The sequence below is a fragment of the Epinephelus lanceolatus genome, chromosome 13, assembly GCF_041903045.1.
Source record: "Epinephelus lanceolatus isolate andai-2023 chromosome 13, ASM4190304v1, whole genome shotgun sequence".
In the NCBI taxonomy this organism is placed as follows: Eukaryota; Metazoa; Chordata; class Actinopteri; order Perciformes; family Serranidae; genus Epinephelus; species Epinephelus lanceolatus.
The window spans coordinates 18907068-18933386 of NC_135746.1; the positions used below are offsets into that span (position 1 = coordinate 18907068).

Genomic DNA, 26319 nt, shown 5'->3' on the forward strand with positions numbered 1-26319 from the left:
TGCAATGCATTGTGGGAGACAGGAAGAGAAGACGAATCTCTCTGATAACAATGAAAAACAAAAAGACAGGCTGCAGATCAAAAGACTGACACGTGAGCAAACACACACACATACATAAACACACATCCATAATCTCTCTCTATCAGGTATACTAGGGTGTTTACCGTTTGGTGAAATCCCACACCCCAAACACATCACACACCAAACTGGATAACATGACAATTGAAAGACTTGTTTAAAGTATTGTAGCGACTTAAATTGAGACCCCCTAATTCACTTTTCTAAAAAGCGTTACATGTCGGGTTTATTTGAATTGTAGATAGAAATTAAAGCTACTGGAAAATCTCACAATACTGAACTCCAATGCAGACTTGTATGGGCATTTTAGAGAGAAAGTCAATTAGTCTATGTCTAGTTTAAAGGTGTGAATGTGCGTAAAGTGAAGATGAGGCATATATGTTTCAGCAAAAATATTTTACTCTATCATCTGTCATGGAATGTTTAATTGAATTACTGAAAGTATTTGTTTAAGATGATATCAAAGTACGAGGATGGAGTTACATTTTCCACTACGTTCGTCATTAGTTGACCCCTCTGTGAATACAAACTCTGAATCTGCTGAACCTCAGTTTTGCATAAAACAAAGCTAACAAATCAGCTTAGATACTGTTTCAAAATCAGGCTCAAGGACTTTACACGTTTTTTTTCGTTTTGATTAATTTGCACATTAATATATTTTATCAAACTGTTGATTTTCTTTTATGAGTATTTTCACACAGAGCACAAATAATATGCAGTGGAAAAAAGATTTTTTTCTTAGTTTTCACACAACAAATGAAGGCTTCAGTAAATCAGGTTGTGAGGATTATACAACAACAACATGGAGGCTTGATAGTCCAAACGAAGATGGCCGACTTTATAACAACTTTTACCCTTGTTAAAAAAAATGAGGCATACAAGACACACTCCTTCCATTCTTATCTTTCACAATAAAAAGCCCTACACAATATGTAACTGTTTACCAGAAGGAAATTCAATTTACTCAGAGCATTTCACTGCAAGGACACTCAATAATATAGCTTTCAGTAGCTAATGCTATACAACAACTTACCTCAACTGTCAGACACCAAACGAACTGGTGCTAATCTATCCAAACCTTTTACTGAACAAGTGTTGCAACTGTCACAAATCCTTATCTTTGCTGGTATAAACAGTTTTGATTTGAAATTTTTGCAGGCGAGTAATTCGCATTTTGGTGTAGTTTATTCTTCATGCCCTCCCATGTGTTAAGGCCTTTAAGAGGCCGTTTACACGTACACGGTGATTTTGATAAACGGAGACATCTTCCTTCGTTTGTGCCCTTCGTTTACACGCAAATGGAGATTTCTCCTCTGAAAACGAGTCTTTCTAAAAACTCCGGCCAGAGTGGAGATTTTGGAAAACTCCGGTTGCGCGTTTGCATGTAAACTGAGATAAACGGAGATAAACGGAGTTATAGGCAGCCGACGTCACAGTATGCGCCGGAACTTGCGCCTGTGTAAAAAGTGCGACCTATGTTGCTATGGTGACAATGGATACATGGAAGGCTTGAGCTTCTCGTTACACTGCCACCTACAGGTTTGGCATGCTCTTGTGTATATATACACGGGTAAGTGTAAACGAAGATCTTTTTGAAAACGGAGACGGTGAAATGTCCGTTTATGAAAATAGCCGGCAACGTGTAAACGGCCTCTAAGTGTGTTTGAACCATCTTCGCCAGGTGGGCTGAGAAAACCCAGGCAGGAGAGCTCAGGCTTAGGAAGATAGAGTTTACTCTGAGTTATTGGACAGAAAGGAACTGAATAAATATTACATGGATGTAGAGTTTTGAGGGGAGTGCTTGAAAATGGCAAGCAAAGAGTGAGAGCCAGGAGGAGTAAAAATAGATGAGGATGAAGAGAGAGAGACGTTAACACACAGTCATCCATGAAGGATGCGGCCACCTATTGCGTCTGTAACAAAGTGCATCAGTCCTACAAATGAAAACAAAAAGAGACATATTACCACTTCAGTTTTTTCTCAGAATACAACCAGGCTCTCTGACTAGATATCTTTTTGTGTACAGCAGGAAATCACATTACTAAATAAACCATGCTGATCTTTTCACAAGTTAATCTCATTAGTAACAGTAAGATTTGTTGTGTATTGTGCTATGTCCATGAAGACATGCATTCTTAAGCCTGCATGTATGTTTGGGGGGTGCTAGTTTTTGGGTGTGGGCGCATGAAGTGCAGTGGGAGCCCAAAAACTGACATCATAGCTGATGTAATCCGCTGGCTGGAGCATTGACAGTCCCTCCCAGATGGCTCACAGGCTGTAAGAGAGGACAGATGAAGTTTTCTGGAAAGCCTGAGGAGAGGGAGCGAATGCTGACTGTTTGAGTGTGTTTGTGTGTTCACTGCAGTTTGTGTTTATTCATAGGAACGTTGGACATCACTCACAGGTCGAATCCTGCTTGTCTGTTTGTTTCATTGTTACTCGATGGACCAGATGGGTGCAGTTCATCACATTTAATCAATTAATTGAATTCATTTATTGAATTATATGTACAAATTGATGCAGTGTCATAGGTTTCATGTGAACACTGGGGGACACACACATGAAACTAGGTTTGGGGGCCGTCCACCAGAAAAGTTTTCCTGACAGAGAGACAGCTAGCTGTCTCCAGTCTCCATTGGTTAGCTCACATTAGCCCTGGCTCTATTGCACTGCACATCACCCAGGTCAGGTGGGAGCTAGCTAGCGGTGCTGCTCATTTGCGATTACCACTTGATACTGTCTGAGTGGCTTCTTGGTGGCAGGACAGTGCTGCTGCGGAAACATGGTAGCAAACGTCCCCCAGGAAGCCTCGGTGAGTAACTAGCTTCCTTTGAGCCGCAAAATCCCTTTAGCATCGTTAATTATGTTAGCACTAATAGCGGTGTTAAAACTGCTAATGATGCTTATAAAGCTGACAGTGTTAACATAGTTCATGATGCTAAACGGGGTTTGCAGCTCAAAATTAAGCCACTTCCTCCACGAGGTGGCTGGGAGGAGACCAGATCGATGGCACAATGATTCCATGGCAGCTCTGCTGGGTTAGGATGGCGTTATAAGTGGTAATCACCAAATGAGCAGTGCTGCTAGCTAGCTCCCACCAAACCCAGGTGGTGCACAGTGTAGTAAACGACATGCATAACCGGTCAAAAATATTCTTGGCGTTGACATCCCTACCTTTTAGGTTTTGAAGCTGTTTCTCTGAAGAGCCACTGGAAGGCACTTTAGGCAATGGAAACTTGTTTGGACACTCTCTGACATTTTATAGACTACAAAATAAATGTTTTCAGTGCAGATGTATTAATCAGTAAGGAAAGCAAGTAGTAGTTGCAACCCAATTTTGTACAATGGGTCAAATTGTACTACGTCCTGCAGCAGTCCAAGTATGTCAAGAAAGTCAGACAGATGTCAGGTGTGTCAGAAATGATTCACTGGAGTCTCTGCTACAGTTTTATTTCTTCTTGGTTACAGGTGTTAACTTTTACGAGGTGAGCGTATTGCAGTTTGTGCGCACTCTTGGTGTGTATTCGTGTGTGTGGGGCCATGATTCCATTCCAGGATGGACTTACTCAGACTGGGCTCAGGGGACATCCATAGTCGTGTTGCCAAAACGTTCATCATGCGTGTGGAAGGGACCTCTCCCTTAACTTAAGCTCTGTCTGATCTCTGCCAATAAGGCTGTACAGTCATCATAACACAATCCAGCCGCTGGATTGTTCCTTTTGGATTTTTGCCCATATTCCTTTTACATTCCATCTGACAAAACTCATTACAGGTTTCGCATTAAGATGTCTGCCTGCGTCTTTTTCTACTGTACGTACACTGCTGGGAGGAACCCTTTTGTCCTTGGTATGTACTGTATTTGCACAGATGCTGATCCATCAACTTGCTGCAAGACGTCAGAATGATTTCTGTATCCCAGAGAACGGAAGTGATCCCAGAGGAAAGCGTTAGGGAGGCAGACTTTTAGATTGGAGTGCTTAAAAGGCCGTCATCCCCTCAAGATTTATCATTGTCCAGTCAGTAGTACAATTATGTTCATCAGTGCAGCATGTTTTATTCAGCCATTTGTTATGAAGTGGGTGCTTTAAGGATACACTTCAGGGCAAGAGAGGACAGGAGAACTCTATTAGAAAGTGGTCATTTGTCAACTGCCATCTCAGCCTATAAAACTGATCAGACAGAAAGCACTTTTTCTCTCTCACGCTCACATACAATGGGCAGCTCTCAGTGTTTCTGGTAACAGATGAAACCTCAACAAAGTTTTAGCTATTTAAATGAAGCCTGGGTAAATTCTGACAGACCACAGCATCAGCGATAACCAGAGCAGCTGATGGCAAGCTAATGAAACATCTAATCTCTCAGATAACTGCACTCACTCAAAACTCTGACAGGTAATTGTCCCATTTTGTATTGGATGGTCTCTTAAAATGCTCTACTGAGGCAAAACACTCATTTTGCTTCGACACATACCAAACACCCACCATTATTAGCTTATGTTTTGTTCCATGCCTAATTGTTGTGGCTTTATCTGTCAGACTCTAGCAGTGTACAACCATATGTGTAATTGTTGTGATAAATTCCGTAGTCATATCACTGAACTGAATCCCAAATACCATTTTATGGGCTAAGGAGCTTAAGTAGTAATTAGTGAAAAGCGCGTATTTGAAACCTCGGCCGGGGATAGGGGTTTATGTGCAAGAGGGGAGGAGCTGAACATGACTCAGGAAGGACTCAGCCATACATTTCAACAAGGTCCTATCTATGCATTTTTTGTGTCTTAACAGTTTGTGGCTACATAAATGCTCATAAGTAATAGGATAAGACACAAGGAGACAACACCCGAGTGCTGTGAAACAGAAGCACACAAACGGCATACTAACTCTGACAAATTTAATATTTAAAATTTATATTTATAGGATTAAGAGGTTGTTACACAGGTCACGCAATGCTGAAGGACCATCTTCAGAGCTGCTCTTTTCTTAGCGAACAGTCAGTTCCCCAGTTAGCGCGCACAAACACAGCAGCAGCGGCCATCATCCAACACAGAGCCATATAACGGTTCCAACAAACATAGAAACGGCTTGACTCTGTTAAACCTGTTGATAACTGTTTGGTAATGTCAGTAGTGTGATGCTTAGCCCTATCACTGTGTGTGTTCGGGCGGACTCTCGCCAACTGTCACTGGTGCAGAGTGGAGCTATCATGACGAATTCAAGCCCTTTTTACGCAGAGATTGTGCTATAGGGATGCTAGGACATCCCTACTTTATGCCGCCTTTGTTTTTTAATACAGAACCAAACAACAGCAGCTTCATGCCATTCTAGTGTGATATTTTAGACAGCATGCCGGCATCCTGGAAACAAAAAAGGCGTGACAGACGTGATGTTTAACAACACAGCATCAGCCTCTAGTGTGACATAACACACTGGCAACACTTTCTGAACAATAACAATTGCATTAACATGGCAATAACAATCATTAACCATCCCTGTTTTATGATGGCTGAGCCTGTCTTCTGCTCAGAGGATAAGGAGCCTAATTTGCGGACATTTACGACAGCTGCTCTTTTCCTTCTGAGTTAGCCGCTAACTGCTGCTAGCTCCTTTTTCTCCCATGGTGGGTTGCACGCATAACACAACATCAAAACCTCAAACCTGTCCAGCCCATTGTCCCATCCTGCCAGCTGTCCCTTTTACACAGATAGTGATTCAGGGCTTTTGCTATCTCTGCTGCCGGCTTAAAGGCGAGACAACTCTGTCCCCCCATTCTGCAATCATACCTTTTATACAGAACGGTGAGGCAGAATAATGGTAGGGTATTCCTGCCTTGAGTAGGCAGTGTAAAAGGGGCTAAAGAGGGAGAGAGCAAGGGAGAGAGCGAGGGCCAACACTGCGTACAGCTCTACGGTGAAATAAGATTTTACCCATTTTAAGTAGTGAGAAAAGCAATATGTTTCAGTCAATGCAGACATTATGACAACCACAAATAGATCAGCATATGGGAAACACAGGATTTGTTTTGATCTAATTCTTTATTGTCATTTGTCAGGAAGAAAAAGTCCAAATCCCAAAATTGAAAACTGAATCACTACTCAATAAACAAATATCCAAATAGTCAAATATCCAGGTCCAGCCCTTCACCAGACATAATTGTACTGCTTAGTTCTGGTGTAAAGAGACAAGTCAGCAGCTCTGTGAGGTTATACTTGGGCCTTAGATATTCTGTAGGGAGTGCAGCCCTATTGCAAAAAATCAATTAAGATAGCTAAACTAAACTCAAAAGTCTTAGGAGCATTAAAAGGAGTGTCCTGGGTACAGAGGGCCTGAATTACAGTAATAAGGTCAAACTCATGGTAGACTCCCACCAGGGCTCTCAGACCCCCCAGGACCCTCTCGTTTCCACAGGCACTCCTCTCTCATCTTTCCCGGCATCAGGGAACCTAATCTCCCTCCTCAACCCCTAACCTCCCCCAGGCACATGAAGGATTGAGAGAATGAACCAGGAATGTGACTGACCCCTCCTCCTTCTACGTCTTTAATAGCCTTTCAATTCAGCAAGTATCCAGATACTATAGTAAGTCATTTTTACCTTGCAATTGATGATAAAAATCTTTGAATAAGTGCCAAGAATGTGTCTGTGAGGTGAGGTTTTTCACTCTGCAATGCAAGAATTAAGGGTAATCTTCCTGGTGCTGGACACTCGATACTTCAGCCATCATCCTTGTTCCGCCCTGCACACATTTGTTTCTAGAAAAGTCTCAAAACAAATGAAATTGTTGTGGAAACAAGTGGGATTACTCACTCCATTAAGTTCTCTGACTGTTACAAGAAAAATTCGATTTAAACACTCAGTTCAGATTAAATGACTTGTAAAGATGAACGATTTTTTAGAATTTTGATGAAGCACACATTGATGGAGCTCTTAATTTTAAGCAGAGCCATGCATGAGACTGAAGTAAGGAAGATGGATAAGGAGCCAGGAAGTGCGTGGAGGATAAGAGCAATTGTGAAGAACAGTTCTCATGAAATCCAGCTGGGCAGGGAGTGGGAACCCCCTTTGTTGGCTCAAAAACAAGATGAGCCACTTTTTGGGTTGAGCAACAACAAATTTGTTTCCTACCAGCCTGTTTCTACTCTTCAGTACAAAGCCTCCATCTTGACTACCTCTGAACACACACAACCATTTCAAACGCGCATCTCTATGGCTCTTGTCAAACCTGCAAGTTGACAAGCTGATAAGTACTTTTCATTCATCTCTTTACTGTTTCATTCGTTTGTAAATGTGGACAGTTTCCAAGGCCTTTTCAAGCTGCAGGAGGGACTTCTTTAGATCTACTGCCCATTTTCACATTTCAGTCTGTACTAGAAGACAAGATGATGCAACATGATGAACAACAACTGGAACGCCAAATTCCTGGTGCAGATATTTCAGGAATGCCAGTATAACAGATGGTAAAACTGGCTAAACATACCGGTCTGGAAAAAAATGCTGCTCTTCCCCCAAATTTGAAATAACAGTGCTTCTCGTAGGTTGTAGGGCTTGAACTAGGCCACTAGGAAGATTAACAGTAACAGAAAAACACATACTTGATCTCAAATTTAATTGTCTCCACTTGCGTGCAAGATAACATTGACTTTATGGAATAAACACCTTCTCTCTCAATGCTGAAAGCTGTAAACATGATCCTTCATTGTTGTACAGCAAAATTAAACAAAAGGTAGTGACGAAACACTCAAATTTGAGACGTCACATCTACAGTGTTTATCTGATCATGCTGCATCACAGTAAGTACAGAAATAATGTCAGCAAGAAAAGGCGGAAAGGTTACTGGACAGACTGTGAAGAATACAGAATGAAGTGTAACTCGAGGAAACTGGCCAGAGGAAGAGGAAATAGTGAGGTCAAGAAATGACTGCGTTTCCTGTCCGACATTCTTATCCATCCCTCCGGCCCACACAGAAACCGGGAGGAGGGGTGGGATGGGGGCTCAAGAGGATAGAGGGAGACAGTGGGGAAAGTGGTGGAGAGGGGAGAAGGATTAAAGAGCACTGGTGTGTGGAATCAGGAGATAAAAAGACAGTGTGAAAGTAGCAAAACTAAATTTAAAAACGGAGAAGAAAGGAGAGGTATTGAATGAGAAATCTCTCTGATCTCGGGCAGTTTCACACACTCGCAGCACACTCGTTTCCCTTTCCTCCAATTATTTCACATCATCCTATCCAGTTCTTGGAAGAGTAGGAGGTGTTTTCCTCTATGCTGTCCGATGATGTCATCCACTTCTTTGCAGACTACATAAAGCCCCTCCGCCCAGCACCCCAACCCCCCCACCCGCTGACCATTGAAGACCCCTCCTCAAACATTCCTGAACTCAGGCACGTTTTCTGATTTACACAGATATGTGGGGCGTCTCCCTCCCAGACTTGGCCTTGTATTATCCTTACTTAACTGAGGTTTGAATACAAAATACACTCCCATTCATTTAGTGCTGTCATGGAAACCTATTTTAATTGTTTGTTATCTAATGAAAGGGAAAATTGAAGTGACCCATTAAGATACTTTTTCCCTTTTTTTATTTCCTCTTAAGTAGCTGCAAGTTTGTTAAAATCATTTTGTTTATTCTGCCTGATAGTATCATGTAGTCAGTTTCGGCTCATGATTAAGAGCCATATGATATCAGGGTAATAGGGTAATATTCAGTCTGTAGACTTTTTTTATATGGCCGCTCCAATCCATCAAATGGACCAATTCCAGATGTCAGTGTGAGATAGGTCTGGCTATGTGAGACTAAACAGCTCATTTGATAATCGATTGATTGTGTAGGTGATTTCTTAAAGCAAAATATCAAAAAGTCTTAGGTTTCAGCTTCTCAAAGGTGGATATTTCATGGTTTTCTTAGGACGCATTCACACTGGCACTTTTTTGGTCCGCTTTTAACGTACCCTGGTCCGCTTCCATGGATAGTTTGGTGCGTTTGGAGTGGTGTGAGCGCTCATTTGAACTCTGGTGCAGACCAAACGAGTGAACCCTGGTCCGCTTGAAAACTTGGGGTCTCGGTTCACTTGCAAGAGAACCCTGGTGCGGTTCGCTTACAGTGGGAAATGCAAACAGACTATCCAGCGAATCTAAAGAGAGGAAGTGACGTAGAGTGCAGTGCATTTTGGGTGGAAAAAAAAAACAAAGCCAACAGCGCGAACTGGGAGAAGCAGAGGTAAAAAAGAAAAAGTTTTCATGTCTTGCGGGCAGACGTGGAGTAGTGAGGAGGTGCAGGCGCTTATTGATATATAGTCAGAGGACTATATATCGCAGTTGCTTGTGGCTATCCAGAATGGATTTCCGTTTTTGGTCCTGGCCAATTGATGAGCTGGGTTTTCTTCTTCATCCTGCTTCTTCCTGGTCAGTGGTTGTTTCGGGCAATACCATCCCCAGTTAAGCAGCTGTTGTAACTGTGTGATGTTGTCCAGGCGGTTTGGTCCGCTTTAAAAACTGTGAAAGTGGACCCAACCAAATTAAGTTGTGAAATTTTTTAGCATTCCCCACCCATTTGTCCCCCCAACGATCCTGATGTGAATGCGCCCTAAAATAAAGTTGTGTGGGTCTGAACAGTGTGTGGCTGCAGATAAGTTTGTAGTGACTGGGCCACAGCAGGTCTGTGGGGCTGAAATGGTTAATCGAATTAGCACTGAGATCAAAAAAGGAGACACGAGAAGGAAAAACAGACATGAATGTGGACAGTTACACTAGTAATTTATATTTAGAGCTCTTCTTAGAAATAAAGGAATGTGTCATCTATTGCGAAGATGTGGCTTTTTTTTATGTTTTATGAAGTTTTGGGTCTAGATGGTGGTCTGTGGCATGGAGGCATATGTGGACCCAGGCCTGGGCAACATACAGACATATTTTTTTAAGCAGGATTAAGTCAGAGCTGGTTATTATTCTCATAGGACAATACATTGGTTGATAATAAAGATTTCATAGATACCAGCCTTATCCTCTAACTCCTAGATGAACACTGTGTGACTGTGTTTCCCATAGAGCTCATTTTAGCCTGAGGCTATGCCTAAATTAAAATCTTTCAGTATGTATGGAAGTCGAGGAATGTCACTGAGTCATTTGAAGGAAGTTGGGAGGGGAAAGGAAGATGTGGGCTGACCCAACGGAGGTACTCTCATCAAACTCAACATTCCCTTTGGACTGACTCACTGTCCATTCAGCATAATATACAGTAATGTCATAGTGGTCATTATGTAGTATAGTACAGATAGTGAAATACCCACCAGATGAGTCAATGCAAAAACATCAAGCCTCACTGGTGCGTCAGAATGAAATTCTTTGTAAATGACTGTGATCAGATGAAAGGGCGTTTCATTATATAACCACAGGATTTTACTCTTAACTTGCTGCTACCTGTTAATGCATGACTTATATTAAGTTATGTAGTCAGAACATGTAACTTAGTTTCTAAGAATAGAGGAAAGAGCACATGTACTAGCCATGCACAGCTTTGTTTGCTCCTTTTTACATGTGATGTTTTACTTTCCCTTGAAAATATTATATCTTATTAGATTTGTGGCTGTTTACTTTCCTTCCCCTCTCAACTCCTCTTTTCTCACTCCGCCTGCTCTGTTTAAAACCGTGAAGCCTTCCATTCATAGGCATAGATCTTGGTTATCACGGCTCTTACAATTCAATGGATCTGAAGAAACTCACAGGAAGTAGTGTTTGATGTAGAGGATGTGAGATGATTCGTTTTACCTACATTTTGAGCTCTTTTTTGTCCTTTTTGACTTGAATAGATTTTAAGTTGCACCGTAGGAATGAAGAAAATATCAAATTTTAGAGTTTGAGGTAAAACCTTAAAAAAATGCTCACAAAAAAATGTACTGATAGTTTTCCGGGGCTTTCAGACGGTACTCGATTACCGCTGTTATCACCCATTTGGGAACCTTCTGGATGGAATTCACACATTCCTCTGGGACAATGCCGAAGTGTGACAGATCTGATTATGCTGGTATTTACCTGAGGACTTATCTGCATTCCTTCTGGTCTCTCTCCCCCCCCTTAGACAAAAGCTGAATCAAATGTGTCTGCATTGGAGTAATTGAGAGGGGCCTATTAACATTCACAGGGGGCAGGCGGCAACTCGATGGCACCCCCGTTCATGTTAGGTTTGGATTTAGTCCCCCCTTGGTATGAACTTTGCCTCACACAGGGATATGTTTGGGGAGTTTTGGAACTGTAGAGTGAACTAAGATTTACAATTCTGCAGAGGTCTGGAGAGTTAAATGTCATTTTTTGGGAGTGAATAGCCCTAATGTTAGCTTAGTCAAGGAATTAAGGGAAATGAATTGACCTATGGTATACTTTAAAAAAGAAAAAAAGATGATAATCTTTGGGCTTGGGGTGAAGGTATCAGTATTTTCAGGTCAAAAGGCTCAAGTGGAAGCGATGTCACTAGTCCTTGGTGTTAAAGTCCAAGTCGAGTTACAGGTCTTCTTTTATTTTGTGAAATCGAGTCTAAAGTTGGCAAATTTGTGACTCAAGTCCAAGCCATGCGACTGGATTTGACACATCTGCTACTTTGTCAATTTTGCTTCAAAGGTTTGGGATTGTGAACTCAATAAGGTCTGAAAAATCCAAAAATTCCAAAGTAAAATCCTAAAATTCTTCTGGTTTGCCTCTGTCAACATTCATCCACTGGTGACTGATGACATGAGCCATGAGATGCAGAGGAAAACGTGGTTGCCTCCTGAAAAGGGGAGGAGTATAGAGGGGAAGGAAGGTGGGGTGGGTGCTTAACTCAATTTTTCAGTGGGTGTTTGTTTGTTTTAATCTGTGAGAGTGTGCCTTTTAAAGACACACATGGGTATTAAGACCAGAGACAGAGACTCTGGACCCCCCACCTCCTCTGCCAGAAAAAATCTGTATGAGTTTGTGTATGAAACAGGATGATGAACTAAGAGAGGGGGTTATATGTGGTTCAAACATATACAATAGTTGCTGTTTCTTGCAGGGATGGGTTACAAATGCTTCCTTGAAAAATCACATGATGAGCTCCAGTCATCCCAGGTGGATAGCGAGGTCTGAGGGGAGAGTGAGCGGATGAGGTGGGGGAGGGGGGGGTCATTCAGAACAGCTGAAGAAAGGATAGCGGAGGTGGGAGGAAGAGGGAGGCAGGGGTGGTCCTAACATGACATGTGTGTCAGTCTGTTGAAATGTGTGTGGAGCCCTCTTTTCTCCTCATACTGGCTGAGAAGCACTGGAACAGAGGGAGAGCTACAGAAAGAGAGACACAGCTTCTGCCCTCAGGCTGAGTGAAGACGGAGCCAAGAAGCAGATATTACTGAGTGTGTGTAGAATTGAAGGAAAACTATAGAGCAAATAGAAATATTTTTTTAAATCCTCTATTTCTGTAATTTTTTTTTTAAAAATTGTAGAAAGATTTTTGGACCTCTACCAATGCTTGGAACAATAACTTTAACAGGTAAGAACAAGGATTCAGTAAATTTAACATTGTAAAAATTTACAAGTAAATTTCAGCTTTTCTAAAAATGTGGCTGCTTTCTAGTGAAATAGCAATATAATTGAATATATATAAGGTGAAACAAGTAATTTATTTGGGATATGCCTAAGACCCAAAGCAGTAGTTTCTACTTCCATGAGTGAGTATAGCTGAAGGCATTGTCGTCCTGAGGGTGTGGTTACTTAGCATAGTGGTTTGTAGATGCTCTGGCTTGGTGGGTGATGGTCTAGCCTTGCTCAACGCATAGCCCCATCATTTATCCAGTAAAATAATGTTTCAATGTTGTTGTTTTTGTATTTCATTAACTTTGATTTAACAGTTTTATCACCTGTAGCTTTACAGAGTGTGTATAAGAAAGCATCTCTCCTTTTCTTCCCCCGTCAGTAGCCTTATAGTGTACCTTTTTTTATCAACTACCTTTCATAGTGTATTGTCTCTGTGCAAAGCCAGCTGCTGAGTGCTATTAACTCTGAAGTATACATCCTTTATACCGCCAAAGTTCCTAGTAGGAAAAGAATTTCACACCCCGGCAGCTGCCAGATAGAAATGTATGAAGATGCATTTATAGAAACATTTTTAAAGGCTACTTTTAGCTCACATTCCCGTCCAAGCCAGCTCCCTCTGTCCCGTCGTGAAGTATTTCATTAGATTAGAGTAGGATCCTAATTCCCAGTGGGGTTTTTCAGCTTAGCCACGGAGGGTAGGGAGGGAGGCGTATGAAATTAATTGCATGCCAAGACTGATTCTTCTTCAGTTCTTATAACTGGGAGTGATGGTTGAAATGGAGCAGGGTTGGAATGTTTTGCTTTGTGGTGACCCCAGGTTTTGGTTTCTGCACATACATAGTATATAAATAGATGGACAGTTGTGTTTATTTTTTTCATATTTGCTTTGGGATAATTCACATCAGACTTGATGTTTGTAAGGAAGCTGTTGCAACAGTGGGTTTTGTTAGTCCTGCTGATGTGTTGGGTCCCCTGAAGACACACTGACCACACCTTTGATACAGAGATGGGGTGCTGGTGGGGGAGGGTGTGGGGGTGTCTGCTTGACCTCTTTTTAACTGACTTCTATTGTTTAAAGGGCTTCAACTCCAGACTATGATAATTAAAAGAAGGATTTGCATACATTTGGCAAAGTTTGTAAATTGTGTGTAGAAAGAATAGCTGCCCCCCACCCCCCCACCACACCCAGACAACACAAACCCACAGAAGTGCTGAAACAGCCACAACAGAAACACTATCTGATCTCTCTGGAGACTGGAGTAGATTTACAACAATCGTTTTTTGGCTGCTGCGATGATATTTAATATGAGAGCATCACCTTACCACATGCTCTCACACTCGCACATAAACAAAGCCTGTCTCCAGCCGAGAGAAGCATCTCGACTATGAATGTATGTGTCCGACATATGCAACACCCTCTAAAGTGAGTTAGGGCTTTGGCCCCGGGGCAGACCCCCTGTCTCTCCTACCCCCCAACGCCATCCCCTTCATCTCCTAACTGTCCCCTCCTCGCCCCCTGTAGCCTCACCCCTCACACTCGCATTCTTTCTGGTACAGTCGTTATTCAAAACACCCGCCCCCCTCCTCCACCACACATTAACCCCCTACACAAACCAAATCAGTCTACGGATGTTAACAGTTGTGTGCCTGTGTAGTAAAAGAAAAGTTGGGCTCGGAAGATCAAAAAGACAGGAGAGATGCCAGTAGTCTGTTAAATCAACATGGTTCCTGTTTTATTATCCATGTAGATACACATGGCCTCGTCTGGCTCACTAACAGCATGACCCCTCCCACACACACACACACACACACATACACACACGTCTTCATTCAAAGGCTCTTAACTGCACTGGAACTTCATTAAAAACTGTTAAGAGGAACTTGCATTGTGTACACTGTCAGGGATTGTGCTATTCAGGCCTAATTGTGCTGAATTTGTGTTTGTGTTCAGGTTTCGTATTAGATAAACACAGACTAGTTTTATGTGTTGTTTTCCTGGTTTTACTAGCTTGCTCAACAGCTGTGACTGTACCATGAAAGTAACACCTACCTGAGAGAGAGCCACTACAATGTGACAGTTCTGATGTATTTTATAAACCACCTACCATTCTTTATTCATGTTTACACCATTTTGGTAAAGTCAGCAAACTCCCCCCTCATGCTGCAGTGTGTCTTGATAATAGAAAAAGTTGACCACCCCCCCTTCCTTTATTTTCAGAGGCCAGAGAGGGTTAGGGGGCTATTGTGTTTGCATGAGTGTGTGCCTCGGCATGGGGGTGGGTCCCCATCCATCCTGCTGTGGTGGAATTTGGGTCAAGGAGATTGGGACTTTTTATTTTAAGGAGGGGTGGTAGTAGTAGTAGTAGTAGAGGCTTGTATTGTTTGGTTTGAATCCTGCAGTCTAGACACGGTTTAACCGAAAAACAAATTCTCAAAGTCCCCTGGCATTTAAATTCAGATTATGTTTACAGCATCTTAAAATACTGTTCCCAAACACAGAGTGAACAGCATAGCTCACATTCCTCTCAAGTCACATCTATACATAAGATACACGGGTGTGTCCTTAGTAATAACATTAGTGTACGAAAGCACTTAATTATTTTATCATACAAATTTAGTGCAAAAAGCTGCAGTGTTTGGTGAGGTTTTACCTTATTGTCTTGAAATAATAGTTTTACTATTTTAAAGCTAAAATATTCCAGGAATGCAGTGCTACTGAGTGAAGCCTCATGCCTATAATTTTAGAAAAGGATGTGGACAGATGTGGGCGCGTAGCTTTACATTTTTGTGTGAGACAAAGACACAATCGACTTTCAGATTTATTTACAACAGAATCCAATTTTTATTTTTTGCATTGTCGTCTTGCATATCCGTAAAGGCAATAATTCCCACAGTGTGTTGGTTTTAGAGAGTGCATGTGTGGCTTTGTGTTCCCCAGTGTGTGTAATCAGGTAAGTTGATAGCCAGGCATTAACAGTCCTGGGGATTTGTTTTGAGAGTCCAGGGGTATCAGATGTTATGTTTTCCAGACTGTGGTGAGATCTGAGGAGAAAGGAAGTGAAAAAAATTAAGGAAAGCTTAAAACACTGGCAGGTCGTCATCCCCCTACGCCGTCCTCTGTCAGAGCAAAGGCAGACATTGTGTGTAGTGTTGCATGTGTGTATTTGTCTCTTATCACAGCTGATGACTCTACATTTGTCTTACATTTGTACCTACCAGGGAATTACCCATAGTATTAGAATCATCCAGCTAAACCATCAAAAGAAAGTTCACACTATACACCATTGCAAGGTTCTGTTTTGTATCTGTGTTTTGAAACAATAATCCAAAATTTGCCAAAAAACATCACTCTCATTGTGCAATGTTTTCCATGAAACGCCCTTTGGGGATTACTTTATTTGTTTCAAGGCCTAAACTTTAATATTTTTTGGCGTGTTTACATAGTGCAGGATTAGCTGGGCCAAATTGCAATCTAGTCGCAATTAAGTAGTCATATGCTTGATAAAATCTGCTCAAGGGTTCAGGGTCTCAGCGAATACTTTCTGTACAATGTCTCTGATTAAATGCAGATGGAATTGAGACATCCTCCTGTTTTTTAATGAGTTTTTTCCTTTTGAGTAGTGATATCAAGATTCCATTCTATAAAAATAACATGGGAACACTGTGCAGCACAGTAAGACCTTCAGAAGAAATGGTAAAACTGAAAAAAACTGATCAATATCCTTATCAAAGTTCTTTCTTATTTTTGTCTTTTCAGTTGGCCAACCAGATGGTGTGACTCAGAAGGAGGAGGCTCCTGAGGCTATGGACACCATCCAGGGTGAAGTGGCTCCCCAAGTGAACGGCGAGAAAGTGGAGAAGGAGTCCCCTGATGCCAATGACATCTCGGCTGTTGAGGAGAAAGCAGCTGAGGAGAAACCTGATGAAGCCAGCGAGGTGGGCTTCAAGAAGATCTTCCGCTTTGTGGGCTTTAAGTTCACACTGAAGAAAGACAAAAGTGAGGAGAAAGATCCCGTGAAGCTTCTGACAGTCAAAGATAAAGAAGAAGAGGAGGTGAGCGGGACTGACAAACCTACAAAGGAGGAAGAGACTACCACTGCTGAGGAGAAGAGCACAACGGAAGAAAAGGAGGCTGATACAGAGGTGTCTACTGCTGAGGCCGAAGTCAGTAAAGATGACAAAGCTGAAACCACTGATGCCCCAGCTGAAGGCCCTGCAGCTGAAGCTACTGATGAAGCAGTCAAGGAGGAAGGAGCTGAGAAGGAAGGAGAGAGCACCATGTCCCCCTTCAGAAGGCTCTTCAGTGGAGGACTCTTCTCTAACCTGAGAAAGAAAGCCAGCATCAAGAAGACAAAAGAGGAGGAAGACAAGGAGGCAGCTGCTGAGAAGGAGGCAGCTGCTGAGAAGGAGGCAGCTGCTGAGAAGGAGGCAGCTGCTGAGGAGGAGACAGCTAAGACCGAAGAAACTGCTGCTGCTGAAGAAAAGGAGGAGAAGGTTGAGGCAGAGCAAGAAACTAAGGAGGCGGAGGCACCAGCCACCCCAGAGGAAGTGAAATCAGAGACTGCCCCAGAGCCAGAGATCACTGTTGTATCCACTGCTGCAGAAACTACTGATGAGACCAAACAAGAAGAGGATAAGGCTGAACCTAGTTCAGAGGAGGAGAAGCCTGCAGCAGAGGTGACTTCTGAAGCTGAGCAGCTTTCATCACAGGAGAAGGCTAAGCCCCAGGGAAGCCCCCTGAAGAAGCTTTTCACTGGAGCTGGCTTGAAGAAGCTCTCAACTAAGAAACAGAAGACCAAGAAAGAAACTGAGACGAAGCTCACAGAGTCTGGGGAGCGGGAGGCTGAGCAGCTTCAATCCTCCACTGAGTCAGCAGAGGCTCCAAAAGCTGACAGTGGACCACCATCGCCTGAGGAGTCAGGAGAGCATGTTATTGCTGTCGAGGTGACCCAGAATGAGTCGAGTCAGGAGACTGATGGTGAAGTTGCCTCTGATGGAGAGAAGAAAAAAGAGGGTATCATTGCATGGTCTTCCTTCAAGAAACTAGTAACACCCAAGAAGCGTGTAAAAAGGTCTTCTGAGAGTGAAGATGAAGCCACAGGTGAGAAACAAGCAAAGTCAGCCACCCTGTCCTCTTCTGAGAGTGCTGCATTAGCAGATAAGAGTGTTGACGAGGAGACTAAGGAGGATAAACCAACTGAGGAAGAGCCAAAGACTGAAACAACCGAGAAACTGGTGAGCAGCACCGAGGAGCCCAAAAAGAAAATGGACACCTCTGTCTCCTGGGAAGCTCTTATGTGTATGGGTGGACCCAAAAAGAGGACCAGGAAGACCTCTGATTCTGACGATGAAGAGACAAAGGTTGAGGAGGAAGCGGCAGCAGTAGAAGGGGAGCAAGAGGGCAAAACTGAGGCTGCCATTGTCAGTTCCCAAACCACAGATAGTGATGGAGAGATTGCTTCCTCCCCTGAGAGAGAGTCCACCTGGGACACACTGAAACGCATGGTAATGTCAAAAAATAAGACCAAAGCTGAGGAAAAGCCAGAGGAGACTACAGAACAAGTCCAGTCAGACAGTGAGGCACCTAAAGATGAGTCGTCGTTCTCTTTGAGGAAGCTTTTCCCTGGACGCAGAAAGAAGAAGGCTGATAAACAAGCCTCCACTGAACAGGGCTCAGGTGAGGAGGACTCTGACACCCCAGCTGTGGTTCCTCTCTCAGAGTATGATGACAAAGTTGAAGCTGCTGAACCAGAAGCACCAGTAGCACCTGTTGAAATCCAGATTAAAGTGACCTCTGAAGATAGAGCCCCTTCATGGATCCCAGCCAATATCGAAGATGGTGAAGATATACACGATCAGCTGAGTGACATTCCAGAGGAGGCTGAAAATGTTGCCACTCCAAAGTCTGTGGACACTGACATTGCAGAGGATGAAACCGAGGACAAGGATAGTCTGTCTCCAAAATCTGCAGGGCACACAGGGCGCAGATTGTCCACAGCTGAGGTGATGCCTGTTGCTCCAGCTCCATCTGCAGAAACAACTCCTGTTCCTCAGGGACCCAAGCCAGAGAGCGCTGAGGAGGTTATTGAGGGCATTGAGGCCCAAATCAACGAAATTCCACCCCAGACAGGTGTGACCACTGAAGATGTACCAATAGAGGCAGCTTCTGAAAAAATAGAGTATGAACCACCAACTGAGAGTGCAGAGTCCAAGATAAACACCATCCTGGAGCCACACACTCATGACGAGGCCATGGCTATCTGCACTGGCCTAGGAACCAAGGAGATTGCCAAAGTAGCTCTGGAGAAACCTGCAATGCCCATCATAGAGCCTGTGGCCGTGATCCATGATGCTGTAGGCAGAGAGGTGTCAGTGGAAGAGAAGCCAGCACGTACAGAGGAAGTCGCAGTTACTGAAGATGCAGTGCTCAGTGCCCAAGTGCACCAAATAGAAATCGCCAAGCTTGAGCCTGCTGTTGAGAGTTCATCAGGCGAAACGTCAGAGGCTCAAGTAGCCACTCAGAGCTATGAACCCAAGATTGAGCAGGTTGGAATTGTCAGCACTGTTCTTGAGGAAAGTGAAATCATTCAGACTACCACCACTAGTGAGAACTCTCCTAAAGCTGTTATAGTCGATCCCATCGTACCAACATCTGAAACAGCTGTTTGTACACAGAGCATAGAAGTCAATGAGCCAACTGTAGAGACCAAGGAAGTGAAAATGGACCTGGAGCAACTTGCTGCCACTGAAGACAATACTGCTGAAGAGGTTATTCAGTATGTGACTGAAGATACATCCTCCACCATATGTGAAATCACAAAAGCCAGCATCACAGAGGAGACTGTGCCAGAAGCTGTACCAAGTGAGGAGGGTCCTGTTATCACTGAATCAATAGTTCTCGAGGCTCCAGTCAGTGCGGTAACATCAGACATAGTGAGCATGGAAAATGCACCAGAGCCAGTTGGTGATGAATCAGTCCAGGTGCAGGAAACCAAGGAGGAGGGTGCAGCTGAAGAGAATGTGGAGGCAACTACCGCACAGACAGAGTCAGAGATCAGTGAAGGGACAGAGCAGGTCAGCGAGAAGATTGAGGAAATCAAGGAAGACGTCCAGCAGACCAGTGAAATTGAGGCTGAAAGTATGGTCATTGCCCAATCTGTCATTTTGGATGCCATGGATAAAGTTTCAAAGGAGGCACCTGAACCCAGCACACCAACACCTGTCCAGGCTGTAGCAACAACAGAGGAAGAGATCACAACAGAGACCCCTGTTATCTCTGAGACCCCTGTTGCTGTCATCTGTGAAACACCAGCACCAAAGTCACCTCAGCTGCTCAGAGTCGCCGTCGAGGTTATTGACTCAATCCCAGTGGAGGTCACAGAGAGTCTTGATGCCCCTGTGGAGGAGGAGAAGAAACCAGAAGAAGGGTTAAAGAAAGCTGTGGAAGTAAAAGTAAGTGAAGAGACTGTCGTAGTGGAAGAAGTGGAGGAGTTAAAGGAGGAGAGTCAAGAGGAGGTCAAGGAGGAACAGAGCAAAGAAGAAGCAGAGGTTCAGGAACCAGATGTTAAAGAAGCAGCCGAGGAAGTCAAACCACAATCGGAGGAAGCAAAGACAGAGGCCCCTTCAGAGCAGAAAGTGCTTGAGATTCACATGCCGGTCCAAGTGGTCCTGCAGACGGCCCAAGTGGAGGAACTGTCGGTGGAGGAAGAGGCTGTGGAGGAGTTCGACAGCAACAGCCCTGTGGCTGAAGACACCAGCGTAAAAGTAAAAGCTGAGAGTGCCGGAAAGAAGCTCTCAACGGTGTCAGAAGAAGCTCAAGCCACAACCTCAGCAGAGGTTCCCGCTCCCAGCCAAGTCACAGAGGAGGAGAAGGCAGAAGCACCATCAGGAAAGTGTGCAGAAGTGATGGCACAGGTGATCGAGGTGATCGAGGAGGCTGTGAAGGAGATTGAGCCTGTGTCCACAGAGATCACAGCAGCATCATGAGCAGGTGATCTTACTTTGATATTGAATGTTCATGATAACTGTTTTATATAAATCAAGACGCAGGTAATCCTAAATTAAAGTAGTGTTTTTTTCAGTATTGACAAATCAGCGACAGAACAGTAAAAAAGGTAGTTATTCCTAAAATTCCTTTGTTGGCCTATCAAACAATCTTCTCATAGTGGCTTTTTTGAAACATCAATGGGCCCTACTTTTATTAGGGAGCAGGGGAGGGGATTTGCCCACTGACCAGATGAAAAAGCTTTTGTTCGGGGTATGAGTAACCAGGGGACCTTTGATATCAAAGCAGGAATGCCGCCGTTGACCCCTTCTTTGTAGGCTGGGGTCTTAAAGGGAAGCGGTGTGTGAGGGGCAGATGAACTTGTGCTGAAAGACTGATTATGATTCCTCCGCTCCCTCCTCCTGTTTTCCCTCTATCACAGGCTCAGCATGGAGTCAAGAAACCATGTTGGAGTATTTGTTAGATTTGATTACAAAGCCTCAAAGAGCTGGAGTTATACTTTTCAGTTATTTTAGCTGAGTTATGTCTTTAATATATAAAGGATAGTGCATTTTTAATGTGCAACGATGTTTTAGCGACACACTGATGTTATCTGGAAGATATGAGGGGGACGAGGAGGAGGGAGAAACTGGGCGTAGTTCACTTTAATATTTATTAAGCAGCCATGTAGCTCTGCAGCAGGGGAACGTCTGGAGAGGGATAGAAATGGAGGAGTTTGATGAATTACAGCGGATTAAGAGCAGCAGTGGTACAGCAGCCCTCTCACACAGTGGGTGATGAGTCATTTAAACAAACCTTGAAACATGGTGGTAAAATCAAACCGTAAAAGAGAAAAACCAAAGACTGAAATTGACAAAGGGGGAGATAGAAAATATTGCAGGAGAATTAAGCACACTTTACAAGACACAGTAAAATAGCAATGTATCCATAGATCATAAAACATAACAATTCCGTAAATGTACAATAAAGATTTTAAAAAATATGACTAGACAAAAATCCTATTATAAATATTATAAATATTCAGTAAAAATTATCATAATAAAATCATCATCAATATGTGTGTCACTGGTAAATCAGACTGAGTATGCCAGCTTGAAAATATATAATATAATATAATATATATATTAATTGTCTTTCCAGATTCATTGAGACTGCCATATACAATATTCTGTTAGCCACTACAAAGTTAGCAACTGTGCTTCCACACACATAAATATTACATCATAGTGTAAAATAAATATTTAATTCAAAATTCAAGGCATAAGAGAACTAAAAAGAAAGAGAAAACAGGCAAAGTGCAAAGTAAAATTAAAATAAACCCAAAAAAGCAATTAAATCAACAATAAAACTATTAATGACAATAACTACAGCAATGAACTACAGTATGTGTAGATACAGCTCAAAAATAATAGTAGTACCACTAAAAACTACTTTTACTTGTTAATTGTGCAATGTCGGATGGCAAACAATTCCATGTTTTCATTCCTTTGAATATGTATGTATGTAACAGTATGTTGCCTTCAATCAGTTTTTGAAACAGGAAGTGAAAGCCTTGCAATAAAAACATTAACCAATGTTTCATTCCCTTGTCACATCCTCTGTCCCTGGAAGGATTACATCACATTAAATTTCAGCTGTTATGATATTCTGGTCCTAAAACATATCACACCGAGGGACAAAGATGTTTCCAAATGTAATCTGGGTCTCAGATGGTTTCTTTTTCCAGAGAAGAAAAGATGCAGTATTTTCTTGTCCCTAATATCTTGTTTTTGTTCTTCATCACCACAGCTGAAGATACAAGACTGAAGCCTGGGAGACGCACTGTCTGGACCAGGAAGTGAGTGATGAGGGAGAGAGAGAGATCGAGAGAAAGAAAGAGGCTGCTCGGTGGTAATACACTGAGACTGGGCTCCACCCATCCTGCCCAGACAGACTGAGTGACTGAGCAACAGCTCCGCCATTCTCTCCACCTCCCCTTCCACCTGTACTCCAACCCCCCCATCCTGCAGCCCCTGTCACCACAATGTGACGTCCCCACCGCCATATCCTCACCCACTCACTCACTCTCATACACGCACACACTAAAGCATGTCCTGTGCCTCAGAAGCATCCCACCTGGCTTGTAATCAGTGTGATGTATGTTCAGTGTCTCCGTGGCTTTTCATTGCCCTTGCTGCATAAGATGAGTGTCTGCAAGTTGGTTGAGTGCGAATCTGTCCGTGTGTGTGCGCGTGTGTTTGTATGTGTATAGTAGGGAGAGTGAGATGGTGTCAGACGGTGAAGAGATGGAGGATTATTATCTTGTATATTGTATTTATATCTTGAGTATTCTTTAATTCACCCTTAAGTCTTTTTTTCCCTTTTTTGTTTGTACATTGTTGCCTTGTTGTTTTTAAATTCCCACATTAAGCTGTGATACATCAGGTATTCTTTGGAGCAACATTATGACAGTAAATTTCACAGTTGATGCAGAGAAATGTCTGAACAGTGTCTTGTAATATTTACCAAAACAATTGTGCATTTCAGTGACCGGTGTATCACAGCTTTTTATAGTCATATTCAATAATTATTTCAACTAAACCATGGTACAAGTGTGATTCCACTGACAGTAAGTGATAACACTGACTGAAGAAAACACCCAAGAGGGCAGACAGTATGATGATCACTACCAGAAATGCTTTTGACACATTATCTTGTCACAATGTGTTCTCACTCTGCATCCCAACAAAATAACTTCATAAGCTTTGTGTAGATAAGACAAACAATCACTGCCTGATTTACTGTGAAAAAGATATTGTTACACATTGTTTCATGTAATAATAAAATAAAGTACTATTTTAACACCCTCATTTGATCATGTGGCAGAGGTATTTGGTGAACAGTGACATGCACAGGATACATAGGCTACTTTATGACACTGTAAGACAAGTGCATGTAAGAAACACAAAGCATATCAGTGTTTAATGGCCGTGTTTCTGAATTACTGTGTGACATACTATATGTTTTATTTGTGTGTAGCAATTTTGTAGTTTAACACCTTCCTTACTATGCTATATTTATATGTCCTGATGCAAAGGCAGTATGTTGATGCCCTCTGTTGCCTACAAAAAGTAGTGCACCCTTAATCTTCAGTCATTGGTGTCATTTTGGCTTCAACTGCATGTTCAGGGTGATAAAGTATGAAAATGTTAAGTCCAGTCTTATGGTACCTGCTCCCATGTCGTGTTCTTCGCCTAGCACGATGGCTCAGGCTCATTAAACTGGCACTGGGATTTAGAGAGGAACAGACACGGTCTGCATGGTACCAGGGGAAAAAAAAAATCTCATTTTGCTCTTAATTTGAAAACCAAATTGAGTTAGGATCAATCAGGGAGTCATGGTTTTTCCATTGCTCACAGGATGAGACATCAGTTGCATCCAATTAAATTCCTACTCAGCTGCTTTGAGTCATGCATCAAACCTAAGTTATGAGGTCAGGGCTTATTTTGCGAGGTCATTGGCAAAGTGGGAGATGTTTTAGGGTGGAGGAATATCTAAAACATTCCTGGGGGTCCAGTTTTATCCACCAAAGCGAACGTGTGACTGTGGGTCACACTGGTAATTGCTGACGTCCTACCAAATTTGGCAAACTTGCACTGTGTCAGTCATTCAGCTCTCGAGAGTTAGCTGTTAGTGCTTCCACTGATTATAACTTGACACGAGCATCTCTAGAGGCTCACATTTCACTCAGCTTTTATGTAAAAGATACAGGATTAAACTAAGACAAAGTGAGCTAAAGACTTTTGTTATTGTTGCAAAATGTAAAGCATTTAGTTGGGGCACCTGCCCACTTTAGTCCTCCCTGCTTTTTGTAACACACTTAACTGTGAACCTGTTAACATTTGTACAGATTGTATACCTACTGTATGTACTTAAAAATCATATTGTTGTAATATTAACTAATAACCTGCAGCCATTTAGCATAATATTCATGTAGCATGGAATTAATGGTCTTTTATATTTTCCAAGCTGTTAATAGTAAGGACACAGAAACTTGTCTATATTTCATTCAATAAAGGTAGAGAAAAATGGTGTGTGCTTTGTATTCATCCATGGATCTTTCAAGAAAGAAAATAATCATATAATAATCATTAAATATAAAGACAAAGGTATATGTCACACCTCACACAGGAGGATTTATAGTTGACAAATACACCAACACTTAAATCTGCTAACGGCAACATTATAGTATGTTATAAACAATGTATTTTATGTTTCTACACTGCTTATAAATGCCTAAGGGGGGAGTGTTAAAGGTTCAACTTCAGGTTTTATCTTTACTTCAATGGAATTAAATGACAATTTGTATAATACAGGTGTCATTTACCCAGGTGTATGCTCTGTACTCTTAAAGAAACACATTTTTGCCAAAGGTTTAGTTTGTAAAACTGAGCTCAAAAGTGTATGCTCACTTTAAAGCCAGACTCCACTGGCAAAAACAGTGATTTTACCTTTCTGAACACAGCACCTGCTGGTCCACTGTTGCCACGATCACTTATTTAGTGTGTGTTATTGGGTGAGGTTGGTGTTTCAAAGTTTGGATTTACCAAAGTCAAAAGTCACACTATAACACTACATACTGAGGCAGTGGTATACCAGCGGCACTGTGTTTAATGAAGTAAAATGACTGTTTTTGTCAATGGAGTCTGGCTTTAAAGAGAGCTTAGTTAAGTGTCACTGTTCATTCAATTCCTCATTGGTAACAGCTGTCTGTTTGGGAAGTAGTGAGCATGGATGTATGAGATTTGGATATATACTACACAAGTTGCGTGAGAGTTTGTAAATGGATGATTCAAAATATTAAGTTCAGAGCTACACGTCTGGTGGACATTCCTGCAGTCATTCTCAAAATTTGGGACACTGTGCCACTGTATTGTATGATCAAACTGTTGTAGAGTGGCCTTTAATTGTGACCATCCCAAAGCACCTGTGTAGCAATGATGATGTGTAATCAGCATCTTGATGTGCAACACCTGTCAGGTGGATGGATTAACTTTGAAAAAGAGATGTACTCACTGGCATGAATTTAAACAAATTTGTTACCAAGATTTGAGACAATATATATATATTTCGTTTGAATTTTTTTTCCAGTGTAGTTTTGTTGTTTTTAAACATTGGACTCCAGTTCATCAAGAATTTTCTGTTTACCATGGAGGCATGCAAGAAAAGTTTTCCTCACTAATTCAGCATGACACAGGGTGAGTAACCGATACACAAATGGTCATTTTGGGGGGTGAAGTATTCCTTCAGTTATCACTGGAGCAAAGATAAAACTTCACACTGAGCTTTAACACTCTCCCAACCTCATTAAGCATTTATAGGCAGGGTAGAAACATTTGATAACACACTATAATGTGACTGTAAGCAGATGTGAGTGTTAATGTACTTGTTAACAATTATAAATCCTCCTGTGGGGATTAGTGAAGGTTGTGTAAATAGACAATGAAGTGACATATAGCATATATCCTCATACAGAAGATGCAATTGTTCTCAAATAATTCTTAAAAATGTCCTTTTAACGAAACACATATAGTGTGCTAAATATTCCTGTATTAAATGTTTAAACAGTGCTAATAAAAGTAAAGTGGGTGAATGGATGGAGGAATAGAATTAAGACCAGCCCCTGACACTGTTTTGTCCAGGTAAAGACGAGACAAAAAGACCCACTATTA

At 42.2% G+C, this 26319-nt stretch overlaps 1 protein-coding gene across 2 annotated transcripts in view; it reads left to right on the forward strand.

The window, feature by feature from the left end:
- The window catches only part of akap12b (A kinase (PRKA) anchor protein 12b), a 63245-nt gene extending 39788 nt beyond the window's left edge, over positions 1–23457 (forward strand). Inside the window, exons 1-3 of one of the 2 annotated variants that reach the window (XM_078173828.1) lie at positions 12303–12559; positions 16361–20593; positions 22397–23457. In XM_078173828.1, coding sequence (XP_078029954.1) covers positions 12535–12559; positions 16361–20589 — 4254 coding nt within the window. In that variant the 5' untranslated portion in view covers positions 12303–12534 and the 3' untranslated portion in view covers positions 20590–20593; positions 22397–23457. Of the gene's footprint in view, positions 1–12302; positions 12560–16360; positions 20594–22396 lie in introns of those variants that run through there. The other variant, XM_033649256.2, reaches the window with a different exon arrangement.
- The last annotated feature ends 2862 nt before the right edge of the window (positions 23458–26319 follow it).